Genomic DNA, 13232 nt, shown 5'->3' on the forward strand with positions numbered 1-13232 from the left:
ACGGGCTAGTCTTCGGCACGACTGAACCTATTTTGACGAGACTTTCACAGACAAGTAGAGGATTAACTAGGGAGTAACATTCTGTTGTCTTTCTCTAAACTAAATTTAGAGTATCTGCATGTTTTTCTTTTTAATATTGCTAAAAAAATACGGAAAATGAATTTTACATTTAAGACTCTAAATTTTAATGCACGCTACAAATTTAAACAATAGGCTCGCGACTGGCAGCTAAAGTCACGAGGTTTGACAGCTCTAAATAAAATTTAAATTGTCAAACTGTGTCTGTCCTTTTCAATTTACATTAGTAAGAAGAGGATGCGAATACTCTAAAATTTAGTAGTGCTCAGAATCAGTACCAATATGCTCAAATTTGCTGTCTGGCTTAACGCCTACGAAGGCATTACATCAATTTAAATATTCAAATCGTGTCTGATGTAAGATTTAATTGAGCAAATTGATTCCACTTTTAGGTGCATGACAGTTCCTCGTTATATCCGATCTCAGAATCAGTACCCATATTATAAATGCGAAAGTGTGTTTGTTTGTTGATTTATTGGTTTGTTTTTCAATCACGGCGCAACGGATTGATTTTTTGCATGGTTATAGTTAAAGACCTGGAAGGGGACATAGGCTACTTTTTATCCCGGAAAAATCAAAGAGTTCCCACGGGATTTTTAAAAACCTAAATCCATGCGGACGAAGTCGCGGGCATCAGCTAGTGTCCAAATAAAAACGTGCCCATCAACTGCTATATCTCTTATCTTTTTAAACTTTTTCATCTTAGACTGTATAATTATTTATCGCATACCGTCCGCGTCAGATAAGATCGTCTGATAACACAGACAACTGTGTGATAACAACAGCGTATGTTCAATTCCACGGTATTTTTCCAAAGAACTTTTTGTAGTGACAAACTTGCCATATCACTTTATAAAAACCAGCCAAGTGCGAGTCAGGCTCGCGCAACGAGGGTTCCGTACTACAGTTGTATTTTTTCGACATTTTGCATGATAATTCAAATGGTTCAAATTCAAACGATAATTCAGATGGGCCGTGAAAGGCTAGCAGACAGACAGACAGACGGACAGACAGACAAACACACTTTCGCATTTATAATATTAGTATAGATATCAGAGTTTGTAAAGGCGTTCGTAGTTCACACAAATATGAGCACAATGAACAATTCATATATCATTGACCATTGTTATAAACTTAATTGGCTCAATTCGTGCTTCATTGTGAATCCATTACCAATCGACTTCACTTTGCATAAATCTGCATAGTTATAGTTACCTACCTTTTAATTTTTTTGGAACATTTTGACGAAATCTTCTGTTAATAATATAGGTTCCTTAATCTAAATTTTATATAATATCTGTCCACGGCTGTACTCACGTGTTTAGTCGACGTTAGTCAAAACCGCGGCACGTGCGCGAACGGACTCCCTTGAAAAAGGACCCCGTATGGGTTCGAAACTAGTCGTGCTAACGTCGACTAAACACGTGACTACAGCCGTGGACAGATATTATTTAGAATGGAAATCACTCACGGTAGTTTAAACGTTAAAATTTTATATATTTAGATTAAGGAACCTATACGCAAAATCTCTTCCAGACCCAGAGGCTTGTGATGTTGCTGTAAAATAAAAATAATTTTTATTCAATTAAACTTTTGCAAATACTTTTGAATCGTCAAATGCATATCTACCACTGTGTTATATCTCAGAATACATACATAATACAGTACGCGGCCGAAAGTAATGTACATCGACCTTTAGAAGGAGATAGCGGATTTGTAGAGCATTGTCTCTGCCGTTGAGACCGACAAAACGTCATATAGGTATGAGTGACAGAGACAACGCTCTACAAAGCCGAAATGGCATTCTAAAGGACGATGTACATTACTTTCTGCCGCGTACTGTACTGCACGTTGTTATGTCAGTCAGGTAATTTCTCCTTTTATTATACCTCAAGCCCCAAGAATTAAAACTTATGTCACAAGCTCAAACTTTCTATTTAAAGAATCACTCGATTAATATTCTAATCTACTCGTATGTATTTAAAATTTTCAAACCAATATCATGTTTATCAGTTTTGATACTTTCACTTGCTCTCCAATCTTGTATTTTTATGGTTCCGTACCTCAAAAGGAAAAAAGCAACCCTTAAAGGATCACTTCATTGTCTGTCTGCCTGTCAAGAAACCTGTAGGTACTTCCCGTTCTTCTAGAATTATGCATTCTAAATTTGGCAGGTGGTTAGGTCTTATAGCACACGTAACGGGAAAAATCCGAAAACTGTGAATTGGTTATACATCATTAAAGAAAGTTAAAAAGTGTTCATGTACAAATCTTTGTAATTTAAACTTATAAAGTAAGATTGTTATTTCATGTGGGGTATCATGTGAAAGGACTTTACCAGTACATTGTAAAACAGATTTTCATTTATTTCTTTGATTTATCGTGCAAAATGTCGAAAAAATACGACTATAGTACGGAACCCTCGGTGCTCGAGTCTGGTCCCACTTGGCCAGGGTTTTTTTTTTGTTTTTGGATCGGATATTTTGTACTCACATCTTTATTTAGAAGTTCATGATTTAAAGCTTTTCTTTTCTTGTCTAAGACCGTGATTAGGTACCACCTGTAAGTTAAACTCACGTAAGTAGCTTACGTAATTAATGGACGGCGAATTTACTAATGTAAATGTACTTATAAGAGTGTTTACAGTAGTAAAGTCGTAAGTTAACCATGTAGGTTACTTACGTAAGTAAAACTTACGGTTGTATCCTTGGCCAAATATGAAATTATTTTGTATGCTCGTTACCTGTGCATTCGCGAATCGGTCATCCGATAGAATTCAAACTTTGAACAGTTTTTGAATTTTGTATAGTTGTTGTCGGGAATTGCGAGGTTTCTTTTCTGTGCATAGTACCATTAACGAATAAATATATGACGTGCGAGTCCCATCACAAGTTACAACGCCAGCTGGGCATTACCTAGGTTTAAAATAAAATCAACCGTTATGTTCATTTTGTTGTCCTAAGTGTTATTGACATTGAAAAAGTCGTCCCCTGATTCACCTTACGGCAGTTACAACAAAGGTCATATTCGATTGTTGCCATTTATATAAAAGCCAAAGATATAACCGGTGTACCTCAAGGTAGAGCGGCTAGTAGGCTTGGCGTTCTGTATTTAGGTTGACAAATGGTAGGTACTAGAGGAGAAAATAGTGCACCCAACCAGAGTGAACTACATGAGAGGGAACTCTCGGTTTGATCCTGAATCGACGATATGTCAAATAATAGGTTATGGTAAAGTAAAGTCGAAGAAAAATAGGGCTACTTTAGAGCTACTGCGTCAAATGTACTAACATTTGACCTGCCAGTGACGTCGAAGCCTCAATGTTTTGTTAGAAGTTCCCTAACTGTTGGGAACTGTGACCTTACTGCAATAACAACAAAGGTCATATTTGATTGTTGCCATTTATATAAAAGCCAAAATTATAACCTGTACCTCAAGGTAGAGGGGCTTTAGTAGGCTTGGCGTTCTATATTTAGGTTTACAGATGATACTAGAGGAGAAAATAGTGCACCCAACTATTCAGTGAAACCGTGAGCTAAGTATGCGCACTTGACATTGACAATAGTTTAGTTACGTTTAGAGTGGAGACCTTCAACTCAACTAGACTAGACTATCTTTATCAAGCATTCTATAGTACTAGTTAACTCGTTGCACTAAGAAAAAGTAGTTAGATAACCCTATTATGAATGTTAATGAATGCCTTAACTATTTTTATTTTGGCAACACTAATGTAATTTTGGCAAAACTAATGTAATGTCAATTAGCAACTTCCTCTTTACATTCTCTTTTTTTCGTAAACTAAATTGTATTAATACTGTAAGAAATATCACAAAAATGTGTTTTAAATCAACCAAATCCACATAAAACGTCCCAGCGCTGACAATGATTATTAGAACTTAGAATGGCTATTCCGAACAGAAAATCGTGATTCGTATTCCACAAGCTGTAAAACTAGGTTGATACGTCGTCTTTAGCTAATCGTATATTGTCATAGAGTGAACAATCTCTCGACGAAGTCGGTTTAGCTTTTTAAGAATCTCGTGGCAACTCTTTGATTTCCCGGGACAAAAAGTAGTCTATGTGCATCCCTGCTGTACACAGACCGATAGATAGACACACTTTGCATTTAATTAGTAGATATGGGATTTAATTACGCCTTTGAAATACATTTTAATTCGCTAATGTGTAGTGAAAGACATACCTCACGTGGTTTTATCCTTTCTGATAATACGAATACGTTTAAATGTCATCAATATAGCCCATGAGCTTCGTCGCCTGTGTCGTCGTTTACTATTTAAGGAGCTCAGTACTCGGTAGAGGCGATCCGCATTCGTATAATTGAGTTGCATATTAATCGTCGTTTTTGTAGGACGCTCTAGAACTGTGTCGAAGGGCTCGAGCGAATTAATAAATTCAATTCATTCAATCGTAACTGTATGTGGCATCCTTTGGGGAAGTGCTTTGGGTCCACTCTTTTTAAAAGGCTCTAATAACTCCTATAATGTGTTTTTCATTGGAAAGAACTGCTACTACTTACTATGTAGAACATATTATTATACTAACTTATCTTATGAATCGCCGATATCGCACATATACGCGCGTAACATCCGAACGACTGCACCAAATGGGTTAATTCTTTTTTATCAGTACCCTTATTAGAAATGCGAAAGTGCGTTTGTTTGTCCTTCAATCACGTCGCAACGGTGCAACGGATTGACGTGATTTTTTGCATGGGTATAGATAAAAGTAACCCTGGATAATAGGCTACTTTTTATCCCGAAAAATCAATGAGTTCCCCCGGGATTTTAAAAACCTAATTCCACGCGGACGAAGTCGCGGGCATCAGCTAGTTGTTTATAATTTAAAGTTTGTATGAAAGAAATGTTTTGGGAAATCCACGGGAAAAACAATTCCCGCGGGATGCGGACGAAGTCGGCGGTCGCTTTTCTTATGATTTACTAGCTGATACCCGTGACTACGTTCGCGTGGGTGTAGGATTTTAAAAATCCCGTTGGAACTTTTTGATTTTCTGGGATACAAATTAGCTTATGTGGTAACCCAGGATATAATCTATCTTCATTCCAAATTTTATCCAAATTAATTTTTAAAAAAAACTGGCCAGTAGTTTTACCGTGAAATAATAACAAAGATACAAACTTTAGCCTTTACGATATTAGTGTGATGAAGCACTAACATGATTTACATTTAAAAGGCCCGCTACTTTTTATGAAGCGTCATAACTATACTATGTAAAATTTAAATTTGGCTTTATTCATTCTAGTTGCGACAGTATTCCTGTATTAGGGCAACAATAAAATGTAATTTATGCTACATATCTAGGTTGACTTTTAAAGGAACCTTTCGAAATTTTTACAATTTGCAATCACCTGATTATACCTACCAATTATATTCATAGCAACACACACTGATTTTAGATTAGTAGGTTGTGTCGTCTCATCGTAGATATAGAGGTAGATAGCAATTAGCTTTTCCATAAGTTGCCCGCTTGATATAATGTGATGATAATATTTACACTAGCTTATCCCCGCGAATTCGTCCGCGTAGACTAGATAAATTCAAACTCCTATTTTATCCCCTTACGGTTGAATATTAAAAAAATCTTCCTTAGCGGATGTCTACGTCATAGTTATCTGCATGCCAAATTTCAGCCTGATCCGTCCAGTAATTTGAGCTGTGCGTTGATATAGATCAGTTCGGAACCCTCGTGGCTTTAGCTTTAAGTTCGCGTAAAAATTATCGCACCACATTATGGAGAACTCAGGCATGCAAGTTTCCTCACAACGTTTTCTTTCACCGTTAAAGCAAGTGATATTTAATTACTTAGAACGCACATACCTTCCTTTACGTGTGCTATAAGACCTACGTACCTGCCAAATTTCATGATTCTATGTCAACGGGAAGTACCCTAAGGTTTCTTGACAGATAGACAGACAGACAACAAAGTGATCCTTTTTCCTATTGTGGTATGGAACCCTAAAAACTGCCATACTCCTTCCAGATTAGCCCGCTTCCATCTTAGACTGTCTATCATCACTTCCCACTAGATGAGATTGCATTGTAGTCAAGGGCTAACTTGTATCTGAATAATAGCCTCGATAGCTCAACGGTTATAGGAGCGGACTGAAAACCGAAAGGTCGCCGGTTCAAATCTCACCCGTTGCACTATTGTCGTACATACTCCTAGCACAAGCTTTACGCTTAATTGGAGGGGAAAGGGGAATATTAGTCAGAATTTGGCTAATAATCTGTCAAGCAACTAAACCTTCCTAAAATGGTTGGTAACTACCAACCATTTTTAGGTTGGTGGTTGGTTGGTTGGATATAAATCAATTTTCCAGCTTACGAGGACTGAAGAGTGTTAATAATTTAAAACCCTGATATTGGAGTGTTTTGGTATAGCGTGTAGTGAAAAATCGATTTTGGTTACAACCCCTTCATTAATTCAGTACGTACTACGTAGCTTTTACTAACTACTGTTGTCTTTCAAACGATAGATTTAGACCTTAGTCCACTGCTGGACTAAGCTCTCTTGCAAGGATCTCCACAAAATGTGCTCTATTACGATCGTGACATTGTAGCTGTCATTCTACCGCAATCGACCAGCTGAATCGACGATATGTGAAATATTAGGCTATGGGTGACGTGAAATCAAAGAAAAATAGGTGATTTATATTTCATAGGCTACCTACTAGATAGCCTTTGAATCGCCTAACCTAGCGTCAAATATAGGAACATTGACGCCAGTGACGTCGTCGACGCCTCGACGTTTTGTCACAAGTTCCCAACTGTCGTGAACTGTGACTCGATGATCCAGTATCCATATTGTGATGAATGTATTCAATTAATTACAATATATTCTATGCAATTCAATCATAATATCTTTTTTGAATATTATATTATGTTGAACATGATCAATTGCTTGGTTTAGCTATTTGATGTTGACAACCTTGTGCTCTTTTAAACGTATATTATTAAATAACAATTATTATTAATATGACGACAAAACCAGTTAAAAGTTTATTCACAAAAAGCTTGCTAATATGTACTTGCATTACTGTCTCCTTGACTCGCAATGAATTCTTGTTAACATGTATTTTACCGCCTTTATAAAGATTAAACATTGTGGCTAATTCCGTTGTACATAATCTCTAAACTAAACTAAAATGGCACGTCTAAATCTATTGCTATCCTTTTCATAATGTTGCTTGCGGAAAAGGAGAGCACTAGATTTTGACCTATTAATTTAGTTTAGTTTAGAGATTGTGTACTAGAGAATCGGCCCCAATGATGCCTTGCGCTAACTTCATTCACAATTATAACATATTCGTATTCAGTGAAGAACTCTGGTATTTGTACGGCATTTGCATGCAGTGTTTACTTTTAAGTGATTTAACATTATGTGTGCATGATAGAAAAATCTATGTATTTATTATAGCTATTAAGTTTTATGTTAAAATCGCTAGTAAACCATTTAAAAAAAAGATGTGAGTGAATTTAGCGGGATTAAGTGCGCCTGTTAACATTTGAATAGAGTAAGAGCAAGAGCCATGGTTGCATTGTTTTAAAGAAATGTTTAAAACAAAATATGTTTTAAATATGTTTTGGTTTAAAAAAAAAAACTAGCGAAGCCCTTAGCGAAACTGAATGGAGGGGTGACGGAGCAAGTCTTCTCGAATCTGGCGTAGATTGTAAAAACTGTTAGGCCGCAATTACACCTGTAAGGTTTACTTACGTATAGCTTACATGATTAATCTATATATATATATAAATTTACTAATGTAAACACTCTTATAAATGTCATTTACCTTAGTAAATTTGTTGTGAATTAATTACGTAAGCAAAACTTACAGATGTAATCGTGGCCTTGAGTTAATTTTTGAACTTTTACGTTTCTGAGGTAAAACCTAGGATTTACCGTAGTCCGTGATTTTACGTAACATGGCGTATATTGATGTGTGTAAAACATTGATGGATCTTCCTAGTGATTGTATTTATGTTCGCTATGTCACTTGATGGCCGGATTTACCGCGGTGACACGATGCTTTACATAAAATTATCAACTTCCTTCTTCACAGGAAGTATGAACGACATTGGATTTTAAAATAAAACAACGATGGAAATATTTTCCAATGATACGTTAAGTAAGGCTTATAATATTTTTAAAGAATATTCCCCTTTATCCTCCAATTAGGGGTAAAGCTTGTGCTAGGAGTAGGTACGACAATAATGCAACGGGTGGGATTTGATTCGGCGACCGGAGTTAAAGTGAAGGATAATGAATCTCTACATAGTATAAATCAAAGTCGCTTCCCACCGTCTGTCCCTATGTACGTTTTCATCAATAGGTAGGTAGGTATAGACTGATTCTAGAGGAAGGATTATCATCATCATGATCAACCCATCGCCGGCTCACTACAGAGCACGAGTCTCCTCTCAGAGTGAGAAGGGTTATGGCCATAGTCTACCGCGCTGATCAAGTGCGGATGCGATGTTTTCCTTCACCATAAAATAAATGTTTAAAACGCACGTAACGGTAAAGTTGCGTGCCTGGGATCGAATCCCTTTAACCAGCTTTAAAAATAATCAAATTGATAAGCGAAAAAAATATATAAAACTTAAAAATCACTGTTACAAAGTACATAGCTTGGGTAGTTAAGTATTTATTTTTAACGAGCGACGGAAATTAACTGTTAGCGGGGGGACTGATAAGGACTTTGGTGGCTTAGCATAAATTCATGTTTTAAATGGTCACAATGTAAAATGGATACATATTAAAAAATATTACGATAACATCTTCCCGACTATATTTTGACCACGGATATATTATATTGACTATAATTCCCTCACTCTCATAGTCCAATGGCACGGCAATCCGACAGACAGGAAAGAGAATAGACGTAGGAGCATCACGTGCTCTCCGAGACACATGAGCACATTTCACGACGTTCATTGTACAAAACGTCGAGGCTTCAACGTCACTGGCAGGCGTCGAATGTTCCTATATTTGACGCTAGACGTAGCCTATGAATCGCTTATTTTTCTTTGATTTCAAGTCACCCATAGCCTAATATTTGACATATCGTCGATTCAGGATCAAACCGAGAGTCCCCTTAATCTAGTTCACTCTGACATGAGTGCATCATCATCATCATCATCATGATGAACCCATCACCGGCTCATTACAGAGCACGGTCTCCTCTCAGAGTGAGAAGGGTTTTGGGCATAGTCTACCACGCTGGCCATGTGCGGATTGGTAGACTACTCATGAGTGCAAAGTGCGCGCAAAATAAGTAGTCCAATATGAACACGAGGCGTACGACCTGCGTAAACCGTTATGTTGCAAGTTGCAACTGCATCACTGTAACTTAAGCTATTTTAACACGTTTTTATTAAGTCGCTTTCTTTTCGGCCTGTTTGTTTTTAGGGTTCCGTACCTCAAAAGGAAAAACGGAACCCTTATAGGATCTCTTTGTTGCCTGTCTGTCTGTCTGTCTGTCTGTCTGTCCGTCTGTCTGTCAAGAAACCTACAGGGTACTTCCCGTTGACCTAGAATCATTAAATTTGGCAGGGAGGTGGGTCTTATAGCTGCCTTTAGGGGAAAAATCTGAAAACCGTGAATTTGTGGTCACATCACACAAAAAAAAATTGTGGTCATGAACTAATAATCAGTATTTTCAAATGATTTTCAATTATCAAAGTAAGATAACTATATCAAGTGGGGTATCATATGAAAGGGCTTCACTTGTAATTCTAAAACAGATTTTTATTTATTTTTATGAATCATAGTTTTTGATTTATCGTGCTAAATGTCGAAAAAATACGACTGCACTACGGAACCCTCGGTGCGCGAGCCTGACTCGCACTTGGCCGGTTTTTGTTTATATCATTAAACGTATCATATTTTGTTTCCAGCGTTCCTGATATGCAACCGGCCGGTTATCCTAGTGAACGTACAGTGCACGGAGCGGTTGTGTAAAGAGGACAGCTTGAGACTGAGCGAGATAGCCGCCCGAGCACTCTCCTGCAACCTGGAGCTGGCCTTCTTTGGGGAGTTCGTGCGATGGGAAAATGTTCGATGTAAGTATTCTGCAGCTGTGATAGCCTAGTGGTTAGGACGTCCGTCTTCTAATCGGAGGTCGGGAGTTCGATCCCCGGCACGCACCGCTAACTTTTCGGAGTTATGTGCGTTTTAAGTAATTTAATTTCACTTGCTTGAACGGTGAAGGAAAACATCGTGAGGAAACCTGCATACCTGAGAGTTCTCCATAATGTTCTCAAAGGTGTGTGAAGTTTACCAATCCGCACATGGTCAGCGTGGTAGACTATGGCCAAACCCTTCTCACTCTGAGAGGAGACCCGTGCTCTGTAGCGAGCCGACGATGGGTTGATCATGTTGATGAAGTATTCTGCACCAGCCACCAAGTCTCCAACACAGTGTGCTATAGAAAGAGCTATGCTCATGATTTCTTTGAGGGATATTGTCCGATACGAAGCGGATTGCCAAAGACAGTTCTCGAGTGGAGATGATACAACCGTGGAGATGTAGCACCGTATAAATGAGCGAATTGTGTCATCCAATTTTCACTTGGAATAACTCTACAAGTCTTATGTACCTAAGCAATAATCATTGATGTAATAAATAACTATTGTGGCTAATTCGGTTGTACACAATCTCTAAACTAAACTAAAATGGCACGTCTAAATCGATTGCTATCCCTGTCATAATATTGCTTGCGGAAAAGGATAGCACTAGATTTAGACCTGTTAATTTAGTTTAGTTTAGAGATTGTGTACAACCGAATTAGCCACATTATGTACCTACTTGCTTAACTAAAAATAAGTCAGCTTATTACTAGATGCAGCCCGCGAATTACAACCATACTGATGTTATAAATGTGAAAGTGTGTCTGCTAGCTTTTCTCGGCTCATAAGCTTAACCGATTTTGACGAAATTTGGTATAGAGATTTGGAGGTGGATTTGCTTTCCGGAGAAAGACATATGCCATTTATCCCGGAAAATCAAAGAGTTCCCTCGGGATTTTTAAAAACCTAAATTCACGCGTACGAAGTGGCGGGCATCAGCTAATAAATAATTAGTAAACGTTTTCCTGACAAGTAAAATCATCCTTATCTGTTGGTTACACTTTGTTCAGATGACTCAGCACAAGATGTGACAACAAAGAGTTTACTGTAAAATGGCGCATTGATTATGATATTATGCAGTTTGCAAATAGCCACTAAGCTGTTTATGTTTTCCTAGTACCTACCTACACTGTACGATTACATCGCGGCTTCATAAACATCTAAATATATAAAAGGAAAAGGTGACTGACTGACTGACTGATCTATCAACGCACAGCTCTAACCACTGGACGGATCGGGCTGAAATTTGGCATGCAGATAGGTATTATGACGTAGGCATCCGCTAAGAAAGGATTGTTGAAAATTCATCTCCTAAAGGGATGAAATAGGGGTTTGAAATTTGTGTAGTCCACGCGGACAAAGTCGCGAGCATGAGCTAGTCATTCTATATTATACTAGCTTCCCCCGGCGAACTTCGTACCGCCTAACAGTCGATTCTTTATTTTTTTAATAAGTACTTACAATTTTTTCAATTTTTCTTTACGTAAGAACCATCCTCGTACTTCAAGGAATATTATTAAAAAAAAATTGCGAAATCGGTTCAGCTGTTCTCCAGATTTGCGATCAGCAACACATTTAGCGATTCATTTTTATATATAGAGAAGATTACCAGTAGACCTATATATGTAATTTAGTTTAAGGTAGATGTAACATCCGTCGGATCGATTTTGTTCGTATAAAATGTAGCCTATGTCGTCCGGACCATAACAACCACAACAACAAATCAATTGACATCTCATTAATCAAAATCGGCCCAGTAGCTTAGCCGCTACAGCGGAACACACATAGATACAAATATACATACCTACATATGACATACACACACAGACTGCCAAAATCATAACCCTTCCTTTTGGCTTTGCCGTAGTCGGGTAATCCTAATCTTACTTCCTACTAATATTATAAATGTGAAAGTGTGGATGTTTCGATGTTTGGATGTTTGTACTCAATCACCCAAAAACGGCTGAACGGATTTGGATGAAATTTGGAATGGAGATAGATTGTACCCTGGATTAACACATAGGCTACTTTTTATCCCGGAAAATCAAATATTTCCCGCGGGGTTTTGAAAAATGTAAATCCACGCGGACGCGGACATCAGTTAGTAATAAATAAAATTTTCACAGAATATCTTCAAAATCGCCGAAAGACCATCGTTAGATCGTTCGACTAATTAGTGACGTAATCAGAACATTTGCTCCGTATCTCAGATATGAGGTTAATTGACTGACCTTCACGGATTCACACGCGTTGTCACGTGTTTCTTTGTTTAATATTTTCTATACCTATTATATATGCCTACCGTCGTCTCGGAGATTAGTTTCCACAAAGATGACAAATCGATGATGCTAAACATAATAAGTTCCTTCAAGAATTATATAACACCTTAGTAGGTAGACGGACGAAGTCTCAGTCAGTCAGTCAGTCTAGTGATGAGACTTCGTCCGCGTGGATTTAGGTTTTAAAAAATGCCGTGCCAACTCTTTAATGTCCCGGGTTAATAAGACCTGCGTCCTTCTCCAGGATGCAAGCTATCTCTGTACCAAAATCGGTTCATCGGATGGGCCGTGAAAAGCTAGCAGACAGACAGACAGTCACATACATACTTTCGCATTTCTTATAATATTAGTATGGATGTATGGACTGTTTTACACAGGATTTAAAGCTGCTTGTTTATCGAATAGAAGAAGTGTGTACAAAGTCAAAGCTAATTGTTAAAAAAAAATAGAAACGGGCCGAATTGAGAACCACCTCCTTTTTTTAAGTCGGTTAAAAATAGGTACCATTGTAGGTACACTTTTTGATTGTCAGTTGTTGAATTTGTAAGGTTTATCAAACGCAAACTTAAAATTAAATCTACGAAGATATTTCGACATTTTGCCTAAAATGGCGTCATTGTTTCGACTTTTCGAGTTGATTTACTTCTACCAAAATGTTTTGTCTCCAAAAATATAGTCAATATAAAAAAATTGATAATTCATCCTACAAAT

At 37.6% G+C, this 13232-nt stretch overlaps 1 protein-coding gene and 1 long non-coding RNA gene across 2 annotated transcripts in view; both read left to right on the plus strand.

Moving 5' to 3' along the window:
- Nucleotides 1-13232, plus strand: part of LOC138402829 (uncharacterized) — a 230156-nt gene that overhangs the window by 211657 nt on the left and 5267 nt on the right. The gene's annotated exons all lie outside the window — the stretch shown is intronic.
- The window catches only part of LOC117985802 (endonuclease/exonuclease/phosphatase family domain-containing protein 1-like), a 29981-nt gene that overhangs the window by 13965 nt on the left and 2784 nt on the right, over nt 1-13232 (plus strand). The window contains exon 5 of the mRNA XM_034972599.2: nt 10012-10176. Coding sequence (XP_034828490.1) covers nt 10012-10176 — 165 coding nt within the window. The remainder of the gene's footprint in view (nt 1-10011; nt 10177-13232) is intronic.

This window comes from Maniola hyperantus, chromosome 1 (assembly GCF_902806685.2).
Source record: "Maniola hyperantus chromosome 1, iAphHyp1.2, whole genome shotgun sequence".
Classification (NCBI taxonomy): Eukaryota; Metazoa; Arthropoda; class Insecta; order Lepidoptera; family Nymphalidae; genus Maniola; species Maniola hyperantus.